Here is a 23,015-nt window from a genome sequence, read left to right on the forward strand (position 1 = left end):
ACATGTTGAAAGTTTATTCTCTCCAATGGATTCATGTCTTTACTGCATTTGATTACATTTTGCAATAACGTTTTGAAATTTTGTTGGTGAAAAGTTTGACCTTTTATTCATTTTTCTATTCTCATTTTCAGTGTCATCGCAATCACCAGGCGTTGCACTTCATAGCACTCCCATAGAGTTCTGTTGCAACAAACGTAACAGAATTGGAAACTAGTCAATAAATCAACAGAGTATCCAGTTTGAACTCCCTTACAGATAAGCTCCTGTACTCCAATGAATGCTTTGATCGAGGGATCAAAGAATGTACATTCTCACAATCAGCTACGTTTTCAACAACTGCATTTTAAAAAATATACTTTTTTCTTTCCTTTTATATTTATGTTGTAATTTGTAAAACAACAAAGTATATCTCTTGAGCCTTCATAATGATTTGAAACTCCAAATGTTAGCTGATGTGAGGGTCAATCCTGTTTGCATTGCTTAGTATTCCCCAGAACATGGAACTGAATTAAACTAAAATTGGCTATTCCGATGAATAATAATTACATTTGATAAAGGCCTTTCACATCACAAGGACGTCCCAAAGCCCTTCAGAAATTATACTGCAAAGTACAGTGAGTGTATGCTTTGTGGGAAACAAACAATACGTTTCAGAAATATGTGAGAATTACTGGGAGTTTGCTCAATCCTTCCTTTTGCTTTCTAACAAATTTACATAAGTTATTTCACTTATGAAAATGTAATCTGATCTACAGTGCACTGCTGCAAAGTGTAAGGAAAAGATTTTCTGGAGTGGGTGTGAAATACATTGCCATAGATAATAGTACTACTACTAGTAAAAATCCTTGGATTTGATAAAACGCCTTATCACATCGTCAAGATATCTCAAAGCGCTTCACAGGATATACTCTAAAGTAGATTGACCGTGTATTTTTGTGGGCGAAAAGATGACAGGAAACGATTCTTACCTGGAAGGATTTGCCTCAAATGTCTTAACAGGTGTGAAACATTTTCTATAGATCTTATTCAACAGAACAAGTATTTTTGCTCAGACTGTGGATTAACACTTAGAGCACTATAAAAAGGTCATTAGTGTCCATGTGTGTCACCCACTACCCTTGCGCGCGCGCACACACACACACACACACTTCCTTTTCTTGACACCCACCTCCATCACCATCAGTTCTGTTCATCTCATAAAAAGATTGTGAAATACTACTTATTGTCTATTGCTTATAAGTGTTCTACGGGATGTGGACAAATCTACATACTTTGTGTTATCTGGAACAACTTCCGCTTCAAAGAATTTTCTGACGCTTTGTCTGAATAGGTCATGCTCTTAGCAAGGGAGGTTTCCGGACGAAGTGTTTTCTTGGCTTCATCATATTCTGCTTGCGTACTATGGAGCCTAAAATAAATATATATATATTTATGTATTATATATAGTGAAAAGACAAACTACAAATTCTGGACGTTTTAAATAAAACAGAAATAGATGCAGAATGTAGTGGATTTCCAGCGCATTTTTAAAATATTTTATATGGAGAGAAATCTTGCATTTCAAAAACATTTGAAAGAGTTTCACAAGATATATCCATTGTTAAATTGGATCATGAATCATGATGACATAGACCATTAATGAGCAAAAGCAGACAGTTTCTTTGTAAATTCTTTTATCTGTTGCTTCTAAGCTGATATTGACTAATGCTAAATTTGTGTGCAGTTGTAAATAGCTTCTTTGTAATGTCAAATCAGAAATAGGACTGAATTTTTGTGAAAACAAACACTTGGGGGTCTGCAAGCCTTGGCTCTTGCCAATCTTGCCTAATACTTTCTGGAATTTGATTAGGAGTCATCCTTCCAGGGAGAAAGAGTGCATTCCATTCCGACAATCTATCTCTGCGATTTTCCATGTGTAGGTGGGGTGTATGGAAATCTCAGTTTGGCGTGGATACTCTTAAACATGGTGAGGGGTTTCCGCAAATCTCAGCTGACCGAATAAAAATGTCACCTTAAGTGGGCGGGATCCTACAGGCCGCCACCGGATGATTTAGTCCGGCTCGCAAACCATTTCCGTCTTTACCTCCCAGCTGCAACTCTCTTTTGGTCGATCCCCACGAGGCAATGTGGAGAGTGACAGGAAGAGTCACGTTTTTTTATGCTGCCTTGAGCGAGTTTGATGAAATCATCATGAAAACCAAGGCAAATGTACCACTTATCTGATTGTTCTCATTGCTCTGTTGTCGACTGGATCTTGCGAACTGGGATTTTCAGAAGTCAGACATAAAATTATGACACTCGCCTCGTACAGATATGGGTGAGTGTATTCGAAAGAAATGACAGTTCAAGCTGATACCAAACAATCGTCTTTTCCCCTAATAAACTGCAACACAACCAAGTTCAAGACACCAATTTCAGTTGATGGAAAAAGGAGATTGATAGAAGACTCAGTTAGTGAACTGTTTCAGTTGCCAAACGAGTTTGGCTGGCTACTAACATGTTTGCCAAATTGTCTGAGATTGCCTCAATAAGAGGGGAAAAAAGTTACAATTAAATCTTCTACTTTGCAACATTTTCATGTTAGCACAGTACAGAAGGAGGCCATTCAGTCTATCAAGTGCACTGGCTCTCTGTTAGGGACAAAAACAGAAGTCGCTGGAAAAACTCAGCAGGTCAGGCAGCTTATAATAATAATAATAATAATAATAATCCTTGCATTTGATATAGCGCTTTTCACGTCGTTACGGCTTTGGCTTGCAGGGTTAACAGGAGCTGAGTGGGAAGACTCCCTATCTCCTGTGACTTGGTCTATTCTTCCAGGTCTTGCTGATGAGCCTGGGTGGCTGTGTTGTCATTAGCAGTGCCCTGGAATACTGCGGACTAGTAGCCTGCCTCAGGCTACTAAATTTGTATAGGGCCTTTCACGTCGGGAGGACATCCCAAGCGTCTGGACAAACAGAGTTTCGGACCTGAGCTGGGATTCGGGATTGGGGAGGGTGGAGGGCAGAGGAGAAGCAGGGAGATCAAAAGCGTGGTCGAAGAGGAGGGTCTTCAGATGGCTCTTGAAGGAGGCAAGGGAGGGGGCGAGGTGGAGGGACTATGGGATTGGGTTCCAGAGGGTGGAGGCAGGGTGGCAGAAAGCCTGCCCGCCAATGGTGGGGCGGGCGAGGCAGGGGACGTGAAACAGGCCGGAGCCCACCGAGCGGAGGGAGCGGGCAGGTTGGTAGGGGCTTATAGGAGGTTGCAGAGGTGGGGGAAGAGCAAGACCATGGAGGGCTTTGAAGGTGAGGACCAGGATCTTGTACCGTATCCTCTGTGTGATGTATGTTTATTCAGCGCAGGGTGCCCAAGACATTGCAGGTCATTTTAATTATGTCATTAGCAAACAAAGGTTTGGGGAATCTGTAACCCCTTCTGTGCGCACAGTTTACACAATCCAAAAGTTGGTATTGCATTTCAAAGTTCAAAACTTGTCATGGTGGTTATGTCTCATTTTGAAACAATAAACAACAATCTGTCCAGCTTCAAAGTTCAATCTCAGTTATTTACTTTCATGCTACAATAACAACAACAGTTGCGGCAGATATAACTCGTTTGCACGTGATCTCCGTGAAAAAACAAATTTCCGCAGACAGCCACTGTTGTCATGAATCGTGTCACACTCAGGTGAATGTCAACCGCGACATTAGGGTAAATTCACTGGAAATCTGAACACCCCCCACCGCACTGAACACAAACCTGCCCCCCTCACACTCACAAACTCACACTCACTAACTCACACTCACTAACTCACACTCAAACCCACTAACTCACACCCACTAACACACACTTACTAACTCACACCCACACCCACTAACTCACACTCGCACCCACTAACTCACACCCACTAACTCACTAACTTACACTCACACCCACTAACACACACTCACTAGCTCACACTCACACCCAGTAACTCACACTCACACCCATTAACTCACACCCACTAACTCAATAACTTACACTCACACCCACTAACTCATACCCACTAGCTCACACTCACTAGCTCAAACTCACTAGCTCACACTCACACCCACTAGCTCACACTCACACGCTCACACTCACCTGGACCCCACAGGAAGGGTCAGGTCCAGGACCTGCTGCCGGCGCCAGTGTCCGCCCCTCAGGCTGTTCCTCCTCAGGTAACTCCCGCACAGAGAGCCGGAGATCAGCGGCCACCGAGGGCTCATCATCCCGTCCCGGAGTCTGCACTCCACCCCGGGGGGAGGGACAGGGGGAGGGGGGAGAGGGAGGGACAGAGAGGGGGGGGGGCTGACAGGTACAGGTGGGGGGCTGACAGGTACGGGGGGGGGCTGACAGGTACGGGGGGGGTGGGGGGCTGACAGGTACAGGGGGGGGACTGACACTTCCAGGGCGGGTGGGGGGCTGACAGGTACGGGGGGGGGTGGGGGGCTGACAGGTACGGGGGGGGACTGACACTTCCAGGGGGCTTGGGGGGCTGACAGGTACAGGGAGGGGGTGGGGGGGCTGACAGGTACAGGGGGTGGGGGGCTGACAGGTACAGGGGGGGTGGGGGCTGACAGGTACAGAGGGTGGGGGGGCTGACAGGTACAGGGGGGTGGGGGGCTGACAGGTACGGGGGGTGGGGGGGCTGACAGGTACAGGGGGGTGGGGGGGGCTGACAGGTACAGGGGGGTGGGGGGTTGACAGGTACGGGGGGTGGGGGGGCTGACAGGTACGGGGGGTGGGGGGCTGACAGGTACAGGGGGGGTGGGGGGGCTGACAGGTACAGGTTTTTTTTTGCTGTATCAAAATGCGACAACAACATGTTACGTTTGTAAAGCGCCTTTCCCTTCAACAACAACAACAAGATTCCATTTATAGAGCGCCTTTCCCTTCGGGAGGACGTCCCGAGGTCCTGGACAGTCAGGGACTTGGACCCCAGTTAGAGGGTGTGTAGAGCTCTGGGGTGGCGGAGGGATCAGGGAAGGGGGAAGGAGGTTGACTGAATGTGCGGTCAAAGAGGAGGGTCTTGAGACGTGCTTTGAAGGAGGCAAAGGGAAGAAGCAATACGAAGGGACTGTGGGACGGAGTTCCACGTCAGGATTAATATTACTATTAACTGCGCGTAGGCGACCAGACGGGAAGAGTCTACGGACAAAGCAGGAGGGTTGCGATTTTGCACGAGCACGAGCACAGACGTGTAGAGTAAGGAAACTTGCCTCAAATCTCGTCCCCCGCCTGGGAATTTCTAACAGGTTTCACGCAGTATTAATACACGTAAGTGCGGGTATCGTTGAATGAACCAACTGACAGGCACAGCAACAGGTGAAGGTCTGAAGTTTGTACGTATCAGGTACTTTGCAACACGTGCACATAGAAGCTGGAGCTGAGATACGTTTGGGTGAGGGTTGTTTGCGATTTAGAGTTCACCCACAAAACACAGTCACTCCATTTTACAGTATATCTTGTGAAGTTACCCTAGAGTGTAAAAGGCGCTATACCAATTTTAATGGCGTAGTGGTTAGCACTTGCTTCATAAGTGATAGGACCTGGGTTTGAGTCCTGAGTGGGGTGGGGGTTGCAAGTTACACCATACTCTGTTTACCGAGCAGTAAGGAGGAAACCAGCTGTTAGTCGACTGGCCTTTCACGATTGTTTGTGGGACACTGTTGTGGACAATTAGCTGCTGCGGTTCGACCACAAAATACACAGGCAATTCACGTTACAGTATGTTCTGTGAAGCGCTTTTTTTGAGACGTCTCAATGACGTGATAAGGCGCTATATCAAATGCAACGATTATTATAATTAGAAGTTCTGATAATCAGTAAGTTAACTTCTACCATTTTAACTGGGCAGCTTTTTGTTGCATCAAAACGTGAAAAGTGCTGCACAAATGTAATTTTGTTTTGTATTGTATATCCAATCTGTGAACGTAAGATAAATGAAGAGCAGAAATTTTGTTTATGCCAACATTAATTTAATCTTGATTTAACAAAATCTTAATGGTTTAATCTTGAAGACAATATTTTCTCTAACGTGCAGAAAGAAAAAGTAAAGTGCCAATAAGATAGATTTAGAGAATATCCAGCTGTTCACTTCCTCCCTTGCAGGTACAGTCTTCACGATTGCTGAATTTGCCAGGGTCATTCTGTAGGCTCACCTGAACCATGGGCTATCTATCTCATCACTTTTGTCGAACGTCTGAGAGAAAATGTGCACTTTATAAAAAAAGTGTTCGTTTTCAGGAAAACGTGTTCAACAAAAGTTTTCAATAGTTTAGAAATGTGATGCAATCGCACTGAAGCACACCATAATGCTCCTTGCACCAGGTCGATCTAACAAAATCAATTGATGGCTCGTCTCCCTCCCCAATCCTCAACGCTTTCTATTTCATGGAGAAAGCGCTCCTGTCATCTTATGATCTATTCACGATGACTAATGAAATGAGTCCTTTCCAATTGTAATAATGCAGGGGAGTAAATTTTCTATTGGCTCCTCTAGTCAGAGCTAAACCATCCAGATAGTGAACAAGAAACAATCATTCCAAAAGCAGCATGATAGAAAAGATTTCAAAGCAACATGGAGGAGTTTAACTCTGCATGCCTCAGAAATTAAAGGGCCAGATGTATGTCATATGTTTTTCAGGTTTTATTTGTTGAAGTACACAGTACAGAGAAAATAAATTAGGATTGCAAGATGTTTATCACGAGATATAATTTGGCGAAATATCCACAGACTGACCACTGTTAGATTTTACTGGGTATTTACTCCCATGTGCACTTTCCCACCCGCTTACAATGCCAAAGATTATGGATATAATTAAACAATTATATCCATCAGGTTTGCCAGTGCAAACTTCAGGTTATTTTCTTCTTTCTTTGTTTTCTTTTTATTCAGTTCGATTTGGTATAAGTAGAAAAAAAACAAAGCGTTGTTGCACAGTCCTAAGGGAAGACTGTCGTTGTTGGTCGGAAAAGCACAAGTACCATGATGTTAACGTTTTGACGCCAGAAGATGTTCAGCCACTTAGAACCGTATGCACCAATTCTGGGGGAAAATATAAATAAAACAGTATAAATATACAAAGTTCAAGAATTTAAAAAAACACGTGTCTTAAAATGTAGACATTTGCACAACACATTTATTTGTATTTCATGTTCGGCAACTTATACGATACAATTTACACTTATATAGTGCTTTTCACATCAGAAGGACATCTCAAAGTGCTTCACAGATGAATGAGCACTCAAGCCGTGCATGGTGTGGTGGTGGAGGGGGGAGTGGGTCAATCCTACTGCATTAGTACCATACTCAAGTGGAGTATTGATACATTTCAACACTGAAGTTGAAAAAGCACTCAAATGGCAAAACTGCTGTGTTACTGGCACCTTCTGCTGCGAAAAGCGATTTTATGAAGTTTTTGGTAGAGAATTTCAATTCACAAAAACTTATAATAAAATAAAACAACTTATAACTTAGCTGCAACCCAAAGTCTTATCGAAGTTAATGCGTTAATCATGCAGGAGGTTCCTTGGAGAAACACAGCTTGTATCGTAAATGTTTTTTCCCATCTTTTGAGTCCTTCAACAACCCCATAATATCACTTTGCCATCATGTTTGTTAAGATTCAAAGCAGATATGCCACAAAATTTGCAGAGGCCTTTTAACTAAGGCATTTTCAGTTTTAATAAAATTGCTTGCCAGGAAGTATTAACACAAATTTTTTAATAAGCTTTTCCCAATTCTGATGGAGCTGACCAATATTGGTCCTATGTGGGATGGCCACCATCCAGTATCTCATACCAGTAGCCATTCTTCATGTGTGAATCTAGATTGTGAGTGTTAGCCGACTTGTGACAGTGGGGGCCAAACCTGTCCTCCAAATACATGCACTTATCTGAATTGATGGGAATCATAAATGAATTTCTCCTCCCTAATCCAGAGGTGTTAAGGCAATTGCAACACTCCCAACAGTTCTTTCTAGCTGAGATCAACTAACTCACTATATGCCAGGAACCAAACTTGCAACCTTCTGATCTGTATGAGTTAGTAGTACCTTGCATTTAATTGGGAGCCCAAATTTAGTTTTAAAATGTATTTTTCCATTCTGATCTCTGGTTATCCTTACATTAAAACAATAACAATTCGGTATTTCAGTACATTCTCCTTAATAAATTTCAGAACTGCCTAAGAATTTAATCTACAGAATAAACTAATTGAACAAATAACTCAGTGTACCAAATCAGGTAAAACAATGATGAATAAACAGGTTGGAACCAAACTTAAAGGGTATCTCACTGAAAACCACCAATTATGAAACTGTGCATCAAATCAAATGGGAATCAAACTTTATTCTGGAAAGCGAAAAATGAAAGAAACATGCAGAGTCATACCATAAGGGAATCCAATTTAAACAGACATGACGTGTTTGACAAAAGCTGTCAAAAGAAATATGTGAATTAGCAAAACAGAATGAAACTGAGAAATCAAATTTCAATAGAAAATTCAACGGAAATCAAAAGAGAAATCAAGAATCACTGGTCTGTTGGTGCAGACAGATTTAAACACATACCCTCATAGTTGATACAGCCATTGGCATCTTCTTGACCTGCCAAAAGAGATTCCACCTGTTCCTCTGTCATCTTCTCACCTGGTGTGTAAGGGAAGCAACTGCTGTAAACCTTCGAATAAAAAATCCCCTTGACTAAAATCTCATCAGTTCCCATATAATTGCACTGTAGTAACTACACCTAAAGCATATTAACCATTTACTGTGTTTGTGAATCTGTAGTTCACAGTCAGACTTGGACAACTGAGAAACATGGCTGGGCATGATTATAAGGTCAAGAACCCTCAGATATTTACCAACCTCTATCTTCTAAATAGCTGACATGGTTTACCCATATAAAGCCTGGGGAAATCGGAACTTGGAAGATTATAGCGAGAAACCGTACCTTATAGCTCTCACGTGCTGGACACTTTGAATGTAATGCACACCTGTGTACTGTAGTGGCTAAAGTCAATAAATGTAAAATCAAACCGTCTGTAGCAAGTTTATAATTATTGTGTGGACCCAACTAAGATATCATCAGAGTCTGTTACTTTAATTAGCTTTGCCTTATTGTGTAAAGTTTAAAGATACTTCAATGCAAATAGTGATACCCATATATGAACTATTGACAGCATTGGACTGAACTGATGTTTGTTACCATTTTCTAGTGATTCCAACATTGACACTATCAGCAATAACAACTGCTAGCTTTGTCTCTGTTCTCAATTTATATATTATAAAGTTCGATGTTTCTTTTGATGGCATCCTTTTACCCTATCCCATCCACGAGAACCTGCTACCATTTAAGTTAACAAATGCATCTATGGAATCTATTCTCAGGTGTTGCTCTTACCCAGCGTAGCCAGAACATGACGCAGCTCAGCACCCATTACAGTGCCGTTGCTTTCTTTGTCAAAGACCCTCAGACCTTCAACAAAGTCCTCAAATGTGCCCTGTTCTTTGTTGTTTGACATGGTCTGAAGCATGGGCAGAAACTGATCGAACTCAATGGCTTTGTCAGTCATTTCTAAAAAAGAAGTCAATTGACAAACATTAAATAACTGTGCTAAGCAATCTACTTTTTTTTTAATATAGATAAAAAGAACAATTCCAAAGCAATTGCATGTGATATCCTGTTCTGATGTGTACCTACCTTCTTTGCTAGGATTGCCCAGGATCTTTTTCACTTCAGCATTGGTTGGGTTCTGGCCGAGGGCGCGCATGACATCTGCCACCTGGTTGTACGTGATCTTGCAATTCCCGACCCTGTCAAACAGGAGGAAGGCCTCCTTGAAATCTAGTGGGGAAACAGGCACAAAGAATGCGTTTCAGGTGAGAGGTGGAGTGGGGGAGGAGACGGGCTGATGGAGAAGAAAGAAAGAAAGCACTTGAAGCTTACTTCAAAAAAGCAATCTTTTTCTCTATTTTTGCCCAACCCAGTCAAGAGTTGCGACTGTGACTCCAGGTGAATACCTCTCCTTAACAAGCATAAATCTGCAGCCAGGCAAACAGCTGGAAACTAACTGTAAGTAATGGTTGCCAATGTTTCAGGGCAGATGTTTATATATACTATCGAAAAATCATCAACTGTGTTATTAAATTAACAATGAAACAGCACACGCAAGCCAAGCCAAACCATAACTCAATTAATATTGAGTAGTTTCATGCCAGTTATACATATTATGTTATATATATATACACATTATATCAATATAGTTAATGCACAGGTAATCAGAATCAGTATTTATTAAATTACAGAAAATAATTCTACAGACTGAGGTTAAATTGTCTGATCTGCAGTTCATTATATTTAGGACAAGTACAGAGTGCTGCTATTTATGGGTATGCTCCGCTTTATTAAGTCACACTCTTAAACGCTGATCAACAAAACTATGTTCACTGTAACTGATACACTTGAAAGTGATCTGTGTAACCACTTGCAATTTCTCTCCTCCTCCCATCTATAGCAACATCTTTATTACATTAATAACCCATGGAAATAAGATGCTTATACAGTGCAGGGTGTAATAATCCCAAATTTGGTTAGAAGCAACCGTTCAATAACCATTCATCTCAGTATTTTCAAAGCTGGTTGTGTCGATTAATTTATAATATTAAACCAAAAGTTCTTTCTCTTCGATGAATTTTACATTTTAAATAAATTATACCAAAGAAAATATAAAATGTTTTTTTTCTGTAGATTTCTATACCTTGCCCCTCTGTGTTCTTTGGCTCTCACCTAAATCCCCCCCTCAAAACGGTTAATACATGCAAGATATGTGTTTAAAAAGACAACAAAATGTTTCACTCTGGAACCCTTTCGATAATAGAAAAATCCTGAACAAACTGTGGAAACAGAGCAACTAATCTGCCCACAGAGGCCCAAGGAATTATCTGTCAACACTGTTACTCCAATCCTACACAAGCTCTCCCGTATTTCTTAACACAGGGACACAAATGTAATATCGATGCAGTTCAACAGGAAATACACGGTGGAAGTAATATTGCCTTTTGAACCGTGACTGTGGGGAAGTGCCTCACAGCAAATCCGATACGTGGGAAATGATTTGATTTCCTTTGACAGTATCTGGCCTCCAAACCTACCCGACTGGAATACTGCAGTCATGTTTGGACGTTAATGGAAGCGATGCATAAAAATTCCACAGAGCAGTTCTATAACAAGATACATACATCCCATCGTGGTCCAGTACATGGCAGATCAGATTTTATGAAGGCGTCTAACACCAGTCTCCAGGTGGTAGATACCAGCCCGATTATCCCATTCACTTGAATATATATATACATATATTTCTAAATATATATCTAAATAAGTATATATAAAAATATATATAAAAACACAAATATATATATAAAAATATATATATACATAAATATATATCGAAGCAGAAATATATATAAATATAAGTATATATACATAAACATATAAAGATAAACATATCTAAACACAGAGGGAGAGGCAGATAAAAAGATCCGAATTAAAATGAAATTCAAGAAAAACTCTTGACGTGGGGAGTCTCCACGTCAAGATTGTCGTTCTTTTGCTTTTTGAAATCTCCCTCTCCCTCTACGAATAATAATAATAAACATATATACACAGACACACAAAAAAAATATTATTTTATCGTTTCACTTGCTGTTTGCCAAGCCAGGCCGCACGCACACACACACACACACACAGCAGACATGGAGCCCTTAGCAAACTAACAACCAACACATTTCACCCCCCACCTCCCCTCCCAACCCCTTTCCCCCCCCACCTCCCCTCCCACCCCCTTTCCCCCCCCACCTCCCCTCCCACCCCCTTTCCCCCCCCACCTCCCCTTCCCATTCCACCCTCCCCTCCCCATCCCCCCACCTCCCCATCCCCCCCACCTCCCCTCCCCTTTCACCCCCCCACCTCCCCCCCCCACCCCCATTCCCCCTTTCCCCCCCCACCTCCCATTTCACCCCCCACTTCCCCTTCCCATTTCCCCCCCTCCCATCCCATCCCCCCACCCCTTCCCCTCCCACCTCCCCTCCCATTCCCCCCCCACCCTCCCCTTTCACCCCACCCCCCACTTCCCTCCCCCCTCCCTCCCCCTCTCTACAAACCCCCCCCCACCCCCCCCCCCCCACAACCCCCTCCGAATCCCACACAACAACAGACAACGAAAGCGCCCCCGCGCCCCCCCCGGAGCTGCTCACCTTCCTGCTGATCCGCACTGAACTCGATCTGAAAGGATAAAAGAAAAAAAAACCCAAACCCCCGCCCCCACCCCAACAAAAAAAAACATCCGTGAAAAACAAAACACACACATACACACACCACCTCGAAAGCAGAACCGGTATTACATCAAAGGGGGAGAGAGGGGGAGAGGGAGAGGGGGAGTGGGGGAGTGGGGGGTTCGAGCACAGACAGAGTCGGGTTTAGTGAAGCAATACCTCAGTGCCACATTTTTTTTTTCCTTTTTACGTTTGGAATTGAAGGAGAGAAAGAGAATCAAAGTCCCCAACGGACGAAACCCATCAATTTTTTTTAACCCCCACCCCCACACCCCCACTCCCCCCCCCCACCCCCACACACGGCTGTTTAATTTTCTTTTGTGTATTGCTCCGCACCCACACACCGGCGCCTCTGTGTCTCTGTGTCTCTCTCTCTCTCTTTTTTTTCTTATCTGCGACCACTTACCCGCAACCTGGTCTTCTGAGAATGACTGCAATTGGAGGGGGGGGGGGGGGAAAAGTGGGGGAAAAAGTGGGGGAAAGGGGGGAAAGTGGGGGAAAGGGGGGAAAAAGTGTGGGGGGGGGGGAAAAGTGGGGGGGGGGAAAGGGGGGAAAAAGGGAAGGAAAAAAAAACACAGAAAGATTGGATATTGTAAATGCACCGTCAAGAATAGCGAATGGAAAGGCGTAAATACGCGCGAGAGACATAAAGGAATGGCCGCGGAGTGCGGAGTGCGCAGTGCGGGACATGAAACGCACCATCGCTGAGGGCTGAGCTGTGGGGGTCGGTGGTCGGTGGCTGAGCTGCTGAGCTGCTGCTGAGCTGCTGCTGACGACAAGCAACTGAGTGGCTGTCTCTCCTCACAGGTCCTCTCCAGGGGGAACCGTCTCTTATTTAACCCGAGAGTGTGACGGGATCCACAAGGGATCAGGTGTCAAGGAACTCCTCCTCCTCCTCTTCCTCCTCCTCCTCCTCCTCCCGCTGCTGCTTCCCCCCCTCTTGACTTTCTTAGGGCAGGAGATAGGAGGCTATAAGCCACTGCCAGACGTCCATTCCTATCTATTCTGGTCCCCGAGGGATTGCCATGGAAGGAGCTCTCAGGGCCACGTCAGCAGATTTTTAAGGAGTGGCTATAGATGGTAATGAATTCTCAAACCCAGTCATCCACCCTTATTGGAATCATTTTTTTTTTGGTTGAGAGTGTGTGAAAAAAAATACTGTTATTTGGTTGGTTTTGTTGTGTGTGTGTGTGTGTGTGTGTGTGTGTGTGTCTCTCTCTGAAGAAATCGCCACTCATTCCAGCAAAATAACCATTGAAAAAAAATAAAGGGCCATATCTTTTTAAGAGGACAAAAAAAAATATCACCAGAGCCCTCATCTGGATACTGTGGTGGTCAAGTGGGGGAAATAGAACCATATACATTGACAGCACATAAGCAAAGCCATTCAGCCCTGTGGAGAATTGGTCTGTACAGCCAGGGCTGTGTTGACAGATCTCAATTGATGCCTTTAGGGTGTCACAGTTTGGGTGTTTGATCCCTGTCTTGTAATTAATTTGCCCCACTAGAAAGTGTGTGTGTGTCTGGACATTCAGTGATAATTCCTTATTCGGTGCCTCTCACTGTCACAGCTCACATCAGAAGAATGGTCATTTGGGAGATGTATTAGAGATCAGTCAGTGACCAGTGGAACTACAGCCCAGCAACAACATTTAGGATAAATGTGGGGGGTAAAAGTCTAATCCTAGTAGAATAAATTCAGATTTCAGCTTCGGAGCAACACGAATTGGGCAGCGTAACTGCAATCCAAGCAGTTCACCTCCCACCTCCCCTCCAAGTTACGGTTTAAGCTTCATAAATAGATTCAGTTCCGCCAAACATGGTTCGGTTATGCCAAACTGATGGTTGCAATAAATCAAAGTGGCAACATGGGGTTATATTCCACTTTAGGCACTTTTTTAAGCAAGTCAGGTCATCGTGTGCATTTATGTACATTCACTGTACTCAGTGTCTGAATGCATTTTTTTGGCAATAAAGAGTTAGAGGGACTGCACTTCATTACTGTTGAAGCTAACTTTAAGGCTATACTATGTTATACTCGACTCCCTGAAAAAAATGCAATCAATACATATCCAGAGCGGTGTGAGACAGCCCCCGTTTGTTTTGTGAAACTGAACATTGCGATCCTTACACCTCAGAACTAGCACCAGTTCATGATGAAATTCACATTGAACTGATGGAAATTCTGCAGGATAATGGGCCTTATCATGCTTTTTCAGCATTACACCGGCTACAACATACCTGCAACCAATGCACAGGAAAGCGTAGAACTTTCCAGCACAGATGGAGGTCATTCAGCCCATCATGCCTGTGCTGGCGATCAATCCATTTGGTCCTATTCTGATTTTTCCCCATACCCATAACCTTTTTCTCCTTTTCAGGTATTTATCTAATTCTATCTTAAAAGCTGATATGGGTTTGCCTCAACCGATTTCATTTTAGATTTTGAGGCAATTACCAAGAGATCTATTTGGCCAAATTTATGTTTTTAGTCACAGTGAAAAAAGAGCAGCAGGCAGGACAATCCATTCCTTGTTGACATATGTGGAGTCCTGTAGCTCAGTGGTTAGAGCACTCACCTCGCAAGCGAGAGACCTGGGTTAAATTTCCAGCAGAGCAAAATGTTGGGCAAGTTTCCTTACTCCACACGTCTCTCTTTACCTAGCGGTAAGTAGAAACCCTGATTGGCGGATTGCTTTTTTGGGGGTAAAAATTCCTTTAAAAAAAATGAATTGGTCACTAAATCCACAACTCTGTGGGACACTGCTGTGTGCAATTGGCTGCCACGTTTTGCCCACAAAATATACAGTCAATTCACTTTAAGTATATTCTGTGAAGCCCTTTGAGACGTTTCAAATATGTGATAAGGCGCTATATCAAATGCAAGGATTATTATTAGTATAGTCATCCTCATTACTCTATATAGCCCAGTTTGATAGCACTACAGAGCCAGTAATTTGGGACTGATGGCTAACACTGCTCACAAAAAGGGCACCACTGTCAAGCTGTCCCTGCATTATAAATGAAACCTTTATTTAATAGTATTTTCATGGGGATCATCATACAAAAGGATTTAGCAGGGAAAATAATGAACTTCTAGAACTTTTCAATTATTGAAATGGTTAGTTCAGGGGGAACTGGAGAGGTTAGGACATTGTCTGAGCTCTTGAAAACCAGGCCAGACTCATGGGATGAAAGTTCCCTACCTCCGTCTGAATGAGTTTCAAACAAGTTTCTATGGACTTGAGCAAACAACTGGTTATATGTCTCAGTGAAAGGTCATAAGAGAGGCTGTTGTACAAAACAGAAAAAGAACAACACAGTTGTGTAGCAGCGGATGGTTTTTCTGAGGTTGAGAGTTAAGACATAGTAGAAGAACTTCACATCTGTTTGGTTGACTGTTTGGTATTGACTTAATTGCTCAAGATGAACGAGATTGTGTTTCATTTCTCAGAGTTGACACCCCTCACCTTACCTTGAAGATCACCAAATAATTCACCATAAAAATAGTGGCAAGGAATGTTCCCACTGTGCTCCTGTTAATCCCACAAACCCAAATTGTAATGGCTAGGGTGATCTTTGCTGGACAAGCAGTGGCAAACCTGCCAGACAGTTCTCCTCGTGGCAAGCTATGCATTTTTTTCTAAATCTCGTTGAACTCCAGCATTATCCTGACACAAGCTCCGGGGTCTCCAAGTCTTGGTTCTTGCCAACCTGCGCTTGTTTTCAGAGTTTGGTAAGCAGAGTATGTGTCTTGGGGGTGGGTGGGGGGGAGGGGGTGCAATGACAAATGGAGGATTTCCATGGGTACAATCCACTGCCTACAACAATTTTGGCAGGTTAATTTTGGGTGTGTATTTATTGCCTTTACTGATACCAAATTTTTGAGTACCTGGGCTTGTTTATACTGACATTTTAAAGTGCATTTACAATATTCAGTTTCCAACTTGCAAATCACAGAAGACCTGTTGCGAGGAGAGAGGGCACAGACATACATTAATATAGATCGGCAGCAGACGTTTCAAAGTTTCTAAGCATTTTTAAAGTAACACAGAATAATTTTACCATTATTGCAAGAATGCCAGTTCAGAACTGTTAACCGGGTCTTCAATATACGCGGGTAACGATTACAACATCGGGTAATAACTATTTAAAGAACCGAATTGCAAATATAACATGGGGGGGAGGGGGGGTCAATGAAACGTACCAATGTTATTTATTATAAAGAACAAAGATAACATTGGATCATTTTTAAAATACATTTGATTTAAAGATAATTGCTGTAAAGTATATTTCCGCGAAAGAATCTGCTGTTAAAAGCTCTTTTTTTAAAAAAAGGGTGGGTTGGCTGAAGGGTCTATGTGATGCACAAGGGAACAGGTGCCAAGGTCAACTAAAAGTGAAATGATGAAACAGACAAGAAATCTCAGTATGAAATAATCACCAACTATTTAAAAAAAAACGAAAGGCACATAGGTCAAAGAGATAGATCTCAGAGTCTCAGGCAAGTCAACAGGTGCAAACTTCTCACTGGCACCCCAGAGCAGACTTGTCCTTCTTCCCTTGAGAGATTGATGTCGATGTGGTGGGTAATTTCACTCCTGTCGTTGGCAACCCCTCCAGGTCTATATTTATAATTTACTGATTTGAAATCATAATTTTGTGTATTTTGTGGAAGATTGAGTCTCGAACTCCAAAAATAGCCTTCCACATTCTCATCAAATAAATCAGTGTTATATACAGTGAATAAAAAGTTCATTCTTTGTCAATTCTAATGGCTTTAGATGTGTCTGCCTCGCTTAGCACCACATCACACCCCAATGACAACATTTTGTTCCTTATTCGGCTCAATGAACGGAGGTATATTTTGGAGTGATTCTCCCGGGTGCAACTTGAAACTTGATTTCTTTACGAATTGCAATGAATTATTTCAGCTACCAGAAATCAAATGTAGAGAGTGCCCAATAACCCAAGGACCGTATAAAGTTTATGTGGGGGAATTCACATCAAATCACATTTAATATCACAAACAGGGTTAAGATTAAATAAGGTGTATTTCGTTTAAAAACCCCGGTTGTGAACATTTAAACTCAATGTTACGGTCTGATTACACAAGCGTCATGGTTTCTTCCATCCATTTAAAGTATTTTTTTTAAATTAGGAAGAACACATTTTTTTAAATTTGATTTTTGAACAATTTACGTACATATTACAATGGTATTTTGATCAGCATGGAGGGGGGTGGGGATAACAATATTTGCCCAACCCCCAAAACCACTAGTTTAGCTTCAAGCTGATGTCACCACAAAAGGAATATAACGATTGCCCAAATATGTATCTCTCGGCAGACGTGACAGCCTGATTTCTTAGGTGACTTGATACCCAGCATCTTTACTTTGCTATATAAGTAATATATTGCCTTTTAAGTGATCACTTGTTAATGATGACGCTGACTCCCACCCACCTTCGGATCCTTCCCATATTTAGTCATACTTTTTCACCCTCGTTCCTCTTAACTTTCGGTCGATCAGGCTGTAGTGGGCGGGGAGAGTTGGTCTGGGAGATAAACCAGGTAAGAACTCAAAGGGAGACAGTCAGTCCTCGGTGTTAAGAGGTGGTGGGGGGCAAAACTAAAACAAAAAGTTGTTTCCAAAGAAAAAAAAATCAATGACCAGATAGACCTGTTAGGCAGCCAAGTCTTTGAATTGTAACCACATCTCCCGAATAACACTCACATCTGAATCATTTGATACCGGCTAAGGAACTGAATAAAACACAACCAAAAACCACGAGAGAGAAAAAAAAACACTTAAGAAATAGGAGTGGAAATTTGTGCATAAACGTATTGGTTCGGTACAAAGCAAAAGCTTTCTTTCCCACCCACCACCACCCCCCAAAAAAAAAACTTTTTAGGATGAAAGAGCTGAACAGGAGGAAGGGAGGAAGGAAGGAAGGAAGGAAGGGGGTGAATTACGCACCTTGACTGAGGAGAGGTCGATCGTTGGCTCCTTAGGTTTGACTGGTTCAGGGGCAGCGGCTGGGGCCGGGGCCGGGGCGGCTGCAGGAGCCGGGGCGGCTTTCTTTGCGTCCTTCTTGGGTGCCATTTAGGATGTAGGTTGGGACAAGTCACGGACCCTTTAAGGAGGCTGCTGGTGTGGTCAGGGATAAAGCCCGGCGCCTTGGACTCTCTGGAAAGAACTTGGATATATATCCCTCTTACTGATAAGACAAACCTGTCACATGCAGCTCGATTGGACGGCTAACAGGAAGGGGGTATAATCTGGACGGGCTATAAATGGCAGGAGGACTTCACCAAACCAACGGGAATTTTGGATCGGGTGGGAGTTATTATAATTGCAAGGGCAAGAGAGAGAGAGAGAGAGAGAGAAAAAAAGAAAAGCCGACAAGTCAGATTTGGCGGCTGTCGACGCGCATTTCTACCCGAAATTCTTTTTAGCTGATGTTGTCAACCGCTTTGCATCACTTGTGTCCTGATTTGGTTCCACCTGGTATTTAGGAATGGGTGGCATTCCTCGGGATCGCTTTTTGGAGAAAGTGTTGATCAAGCAGAACTGGGTGGGGGTGGGGGGGTCTAAAAATAAAATAAGACATATATGGAAAGTCCCAGGATGCCAACCGCCCCTGCAGACCTACCCCCCTGACTCCAAGGATCTCTCTCTCTCTCCCTCCCAAGGGAGATTCAATTTCATTTTTTTTTATTGGCCCCTCTCTGCATTAATCAATCCTATCAAACAAAATCGACATGAAGGTATCCGAGATCACAGTGGCGTAGTTTTCATCACATAAGTCCCCAAAACAGGTTGCACCAGAGACTGGGCAGGTTGTCACCTAAATAAAAGAGGGATCTTTTCTCTGCATGTCTGTGTATCCCTCTCTCTCTCTCTCTCTCTCTCAGGGGTAGTCGTCTAAAGAGGACTAAAGAGCTACTGTTTTTTGATCAAACTTTTAACTGCGCAAATCGAGTCAGTTTTAACGGATATCTGCAATGCAATTCGAATTTTTACACAGTGGGCGAATTGCAAAAGAGAAGGGTTTGGGTAAAACTCGGGGGTTGGAGCTGTCAAGTCTCTGGGACGTCAAGTCTTCAGGTTCTGTTGGGGTCGTCCTGCAAAGCACCAGCAGCACCAGCAGCACTCCAGCTCACAGACTGGAGATTATTTATGCTTCTCGTCAATGCCATATTGGGGGTTTTAAAAATTAGAAAAGGATAAAGAGATCACCGGGGGGGGGGGGTTGGGGGGGGATTTCAGCATTTGTCGTGAGGTCGAAACTGGAAAGGTGCAAACTCCTGGGAATTGCTATGTACGATTAGGGAGTTGCAGGGGTCACATTTTCTGCAGTGCGTGTTAATTCCCTGAGGTTTGGAAGAAGAGAAGTTTTGCAATCATGTCACAACTCCAAAGCGTGCGTTATTCTGCCAGTGTTTGGCACTGCGATTAAGATGATTGCAAAAAAAAAACACACACCACCACCACCACCACACCCGTGGATTGTTGGGCGGAAAATAAATAAACGTTCAAACGAATTTATTGCCAACTTTTGCAAACGCGTTTAAAAAAAACAGTATTTTTTTTCATTACTTCACTTACTCTCTGATGCAAAGACACGTAGCTGTCGGTTAATGTTAAAACGTTAACTGTACACCTCTGTCGACCTTGCAATTACTTTGCCCAAAGTAATAATAATAATAATAATGTAGGGCGTCTTATTGTTAACTGTGGGCAGCTTTGCCTTCGCTGCGTACAAACCTTTTTTTTTAATGTATATGTATTTCTCTCTTCAGTCAGCGTGTGAGTATACTGAGATCCACCTGCAAAGATCTGGTTATTTTTATGAGCAGTGATCGCGCGTTTAACGTGGTTCCCCGACCTCAGAATCCTGCAAAATGAAGAAGGGTAAGCGATCCCTTAAATAAAACCAAACTATCGATACGCGCAGGTTTTTACGCGTGTGTGAGTGTGAGTGAGTGTGTGTGAGTGAGTGAGTGTGAGTGTCTGTGTGTGTGGAGTATATGCATTGGAGCACAATGCAAGTTGTGCCTTGAATGCATTGGATCAGACAAGGATCAGCAGTAGGAGGAGGAAGGGAGGGAGGAAGAGGCGCTCTCTCATAAGACGTACCTCCTGACAAACCATGGGATACTCAAATAGGAACACTCTTAGGGGCTCTCCTCTATTTCCAAGGGTTAGTTAGACAGAGCGCACACACAGAGTACGAGAACAGGACACCCGCCCAACTGTCTGAATTAGGGAATGGTGCAACAGGTAAGGGGAACAAGTGGGGACCTCCCAACTCCCAAAATAGGAGGAACAAGATGCAATCAAATGTTTGACAGTTCCCAAGGTTAGTTTTTACTGTGAGGTTAATGTTGCTCAAGAGTTTCCAATGGACTGGTCCACCGATTGATATCATCAGTTGAATCTTTTTTTATAAACACCTTCCTGAGAGTATGTGTTCAGCCCATGACATCATTCAGTGGCACAAGTCCTAGAAGGATTTAGGTAAGTTATTTTTCAAATTCCTTTTACGTTTAGCAACATTATACAATACATTTCAATAAGGCAACGATTAACTCTCAGAATTTAAAAACAAAATAAGGAATGACTGAGTGTCAAAGTGTTTTTCCCGTCCCTGAAATGGGTGTGAAAGTAGCACACTTGCCTCGGAGACCAGAGTAAAATTAATGGGTAATAATAATAATCCTTGCATTTGATATACCGCCTTATCATGGCTTTGAGACGTCTCAAAACACTTCACAGAATATACTGTAAAGCGAATTGACTGTACATTTGTGGGCAAAACGCAAAATTGCACACAGCAGTATCCCACAAACAGTCGTGGATTGAGTCACCGCTTTATGCACTATAATTTTTTTTGAATGGATTATTACCACCAGCAAAGCAATCCACCAATCTACTAACTTCCTACTTACTGCTAGGTAAACAGAGGCGTGTGGAGTAAGGAAACTTGCCCAATGTTTTGCCCCGCCAAGATATCAGTTCACCCTGAAACTATCCATTGTTCGGCTCTGAGTGGACCTTTTCAGTGAGAGGTGCTGTAGTAGGTAGATTCATAAATTACATTGCAGCTTTATCAATATACCTCTCCATCTTTATTTATTTTCCAATAACCAGACAGAATTCATATTTCATTTTAAACACTCTCCAGATTACTTTGCAAATTCATCGCTATTCTTTTCTCCTCATCTTTTCTGAAGATGTTTTTACCAATAATCCATTTAAGCATAGGCTTCACACCAAACCCAATCCTTTTCTCATCTAATGTTCACACATTAGACCAAATGGGCTCTGAGGGTCTCTGGTCAATAATCAGGAGAGAGAATCTCGGCTGATTTTGTCTTCTCTCATCCATGTTGTGTAGTGAAGATTAACTAAGATTTTACTTGATTATCTTTGGGGTTCAGGAACATTTATACAATATTTTCCCCAAGACACACAATAGTGTCAGGTTTGTTTAACTGTGGAAGGAGCTTTTTTTAAATGTTATGCTTTATGTTATTATGTGCAAATACTAACAATTCAACTAATGCTAAGACAAAGTCAAATTAACAGTGACTTGTGTATTGTATCTTACAATGCCTATGACAGTAAAAGTGACAACCATAACAGTAACATAACAGAGATGGTGACAGACACTAACATGACAATGATATAATCTGATTGTGATGCTAATAGTGACACGAATACTCACGTTCCCCTGAGGCTTCATTAGGGCTGTGTAGTGTCACAAAGCTGAAAGGTATTAGAAATTAAGGGAGAATTGTGACACTTGCTGGGATTCTATAACAGAAGTGCCCAAATAAAATATAAAATAGTACCTGATCTCAGTAAATCTAGAGTTTAAACCAAATCATATGCACTCATTATTTACAAAATTACACAAAAAAAATTTGGTCACTCAATTCATGTCTGTTTGTGGGACACTGCTGTGCATTATTGGCTGCTGTGTTTCGCCCACAAAATATACAGTCAATTCACTTTACAGTATGTTCTGTGAAGCACTTTGAGACGTCTCAAAGACATCATAAGGCACTATCAAATGCAAGAATTATTATTATTTATGAATCATTTATCTCCCTGGTTCATAGGCATTCAACATATTTTGTTAAAAAACATATACTTTTCCAATCCAGCTTTCATTAAAATGAAATTGACTGTATGGAAGGGGTGCTGATTTATTAATGAAGCAGTGGGCAAGTGATATGTATATTTAATCCAAGTGACCTCTATAACTGCTAGATGAGCGGGAAAATGAATACCAATGCTGGAGTCAATAGCCGGCAAATGATTGACTCCATGGCTGCTTTCATATTTTCTGTGAAATGTCTGCCCCAGAAATGATCTGTAGGCAACCCATAACCCCCATGCTCTACGTCTCCCTGGGTTTGGGAGAAGAATTAGTCAAAACTCCGGATGTTGTCCACTATCCAATGACTCCTCTTGTTGAGGTATTACATGCGTAGATATGAGATGAGGGCAGTATCAGGCTCACTTGTAATGCCCGTGTCTGAACAATCAGTCAACCCTCAAAGCACAGGCTCACACAGTAACAATGGTTAGTTTGATGATATGCTTCAGGCTGGCTAATGATAGCTTGAGTTGACAACTTTGAAGACAAATAGGTAGTCAGCAACAACAA

At 42.5% G+C, this 23,015-nt stretch overlaps 2 protein-coding genes and 1 long non-coding RNA gene across 4 annotated transcripts in view; 1 reads left to right on the forward strand and 2 right to left on the reverse strand.

The window, feature by feature from the left end:
- acadl (acyl-CoA dehydrogenase long chain) overlaps nt 1-7,814 on the reverse strand; it is a 23,294-nt gene extending 15,480 nt beyond the window's left edge. Inside the window, 3 exon segments of the mRNA XM_042336238.1 lie at nt 1,272-1,338; nt 5,135-5,248; nt 7,805-7,814. Coding sequence (XP_042192172.1) covers nt 1,272-1,338; nt 5,135-5,248; nt 7,805-7,814 — 191 coding nt within the window.
- Nucleotides 6,628-18,507, reverse strand: myl1 (myosin, light chain 1, alkali; skeletal, fast). Of its 2 annotated transcripts, none has more exons than XM_042336511.1 (7): nt 18,314-18,507; nt 12,258-12,285; nt 9,706-9,849; nt 9,406-9,579; nt 8,574-8,651; nt 8,395-8,439; nt 6,628-7,048 (listed from the first exon to the last, which is right to left on the reverse strand). In XM_042336511.1, the coding sequence occupies exons 1-6, from the start codon at nt 18,437-18,439 to the stop codon at nt 8,411-8,413; spliced, it is 579 nt and encodes a 192-aa protein (XP_042192445.1). In that variant the 5' UTR covers nt 18,440-18,507; the 3' UTR covers nt 6,628-7,048; nt 8,395-8,410. The 2 variants fall into 2 exon arrangements, with proteins under 2 accessions (XP_042192445.1, XP_042192446.1); XM_042336512.1 differs by lacking the exons at nt 12,258-12,285; nt 18,314-18,507 and adding exons at nt 12,742-12,766; nt 13,035-13,094.
- LOC103182937 overlaps nt 17,575-23,015 on the forward strand; it is a 9,383-nt gene continuing 3,942 nt past the window's right edge. The window contains exons 1-2 of the long non-coding RNA XR_488366.2: nt 17,575-17,907; nt 20,140-20,251. This is a non-coding gene — a long non-coding RNA (uncharacterized LOC103182937). The remainder of the gene's footprint in view (nt 17,908-20,139; nt 20,252-23,015) is intronic.

Source organism: Callorhinchus milii, unplaced genomic scaffold, assembly GCF_018977255.1.
Source record: "Callorhinchus milii isolate IMCB2004 unplaced genomic scaffold, IMCB_Cmil_1.0 Scaffold6, whole genome shotgun sequence".
NCBI classification, from domain to species: domain Eukaryota; kingdom Metazoa; phylum Chordata; class Chondrichthyes; order Chimaeriformes; family Callorhinchidae; genus Callorhinchus; species Callorhinchus milii.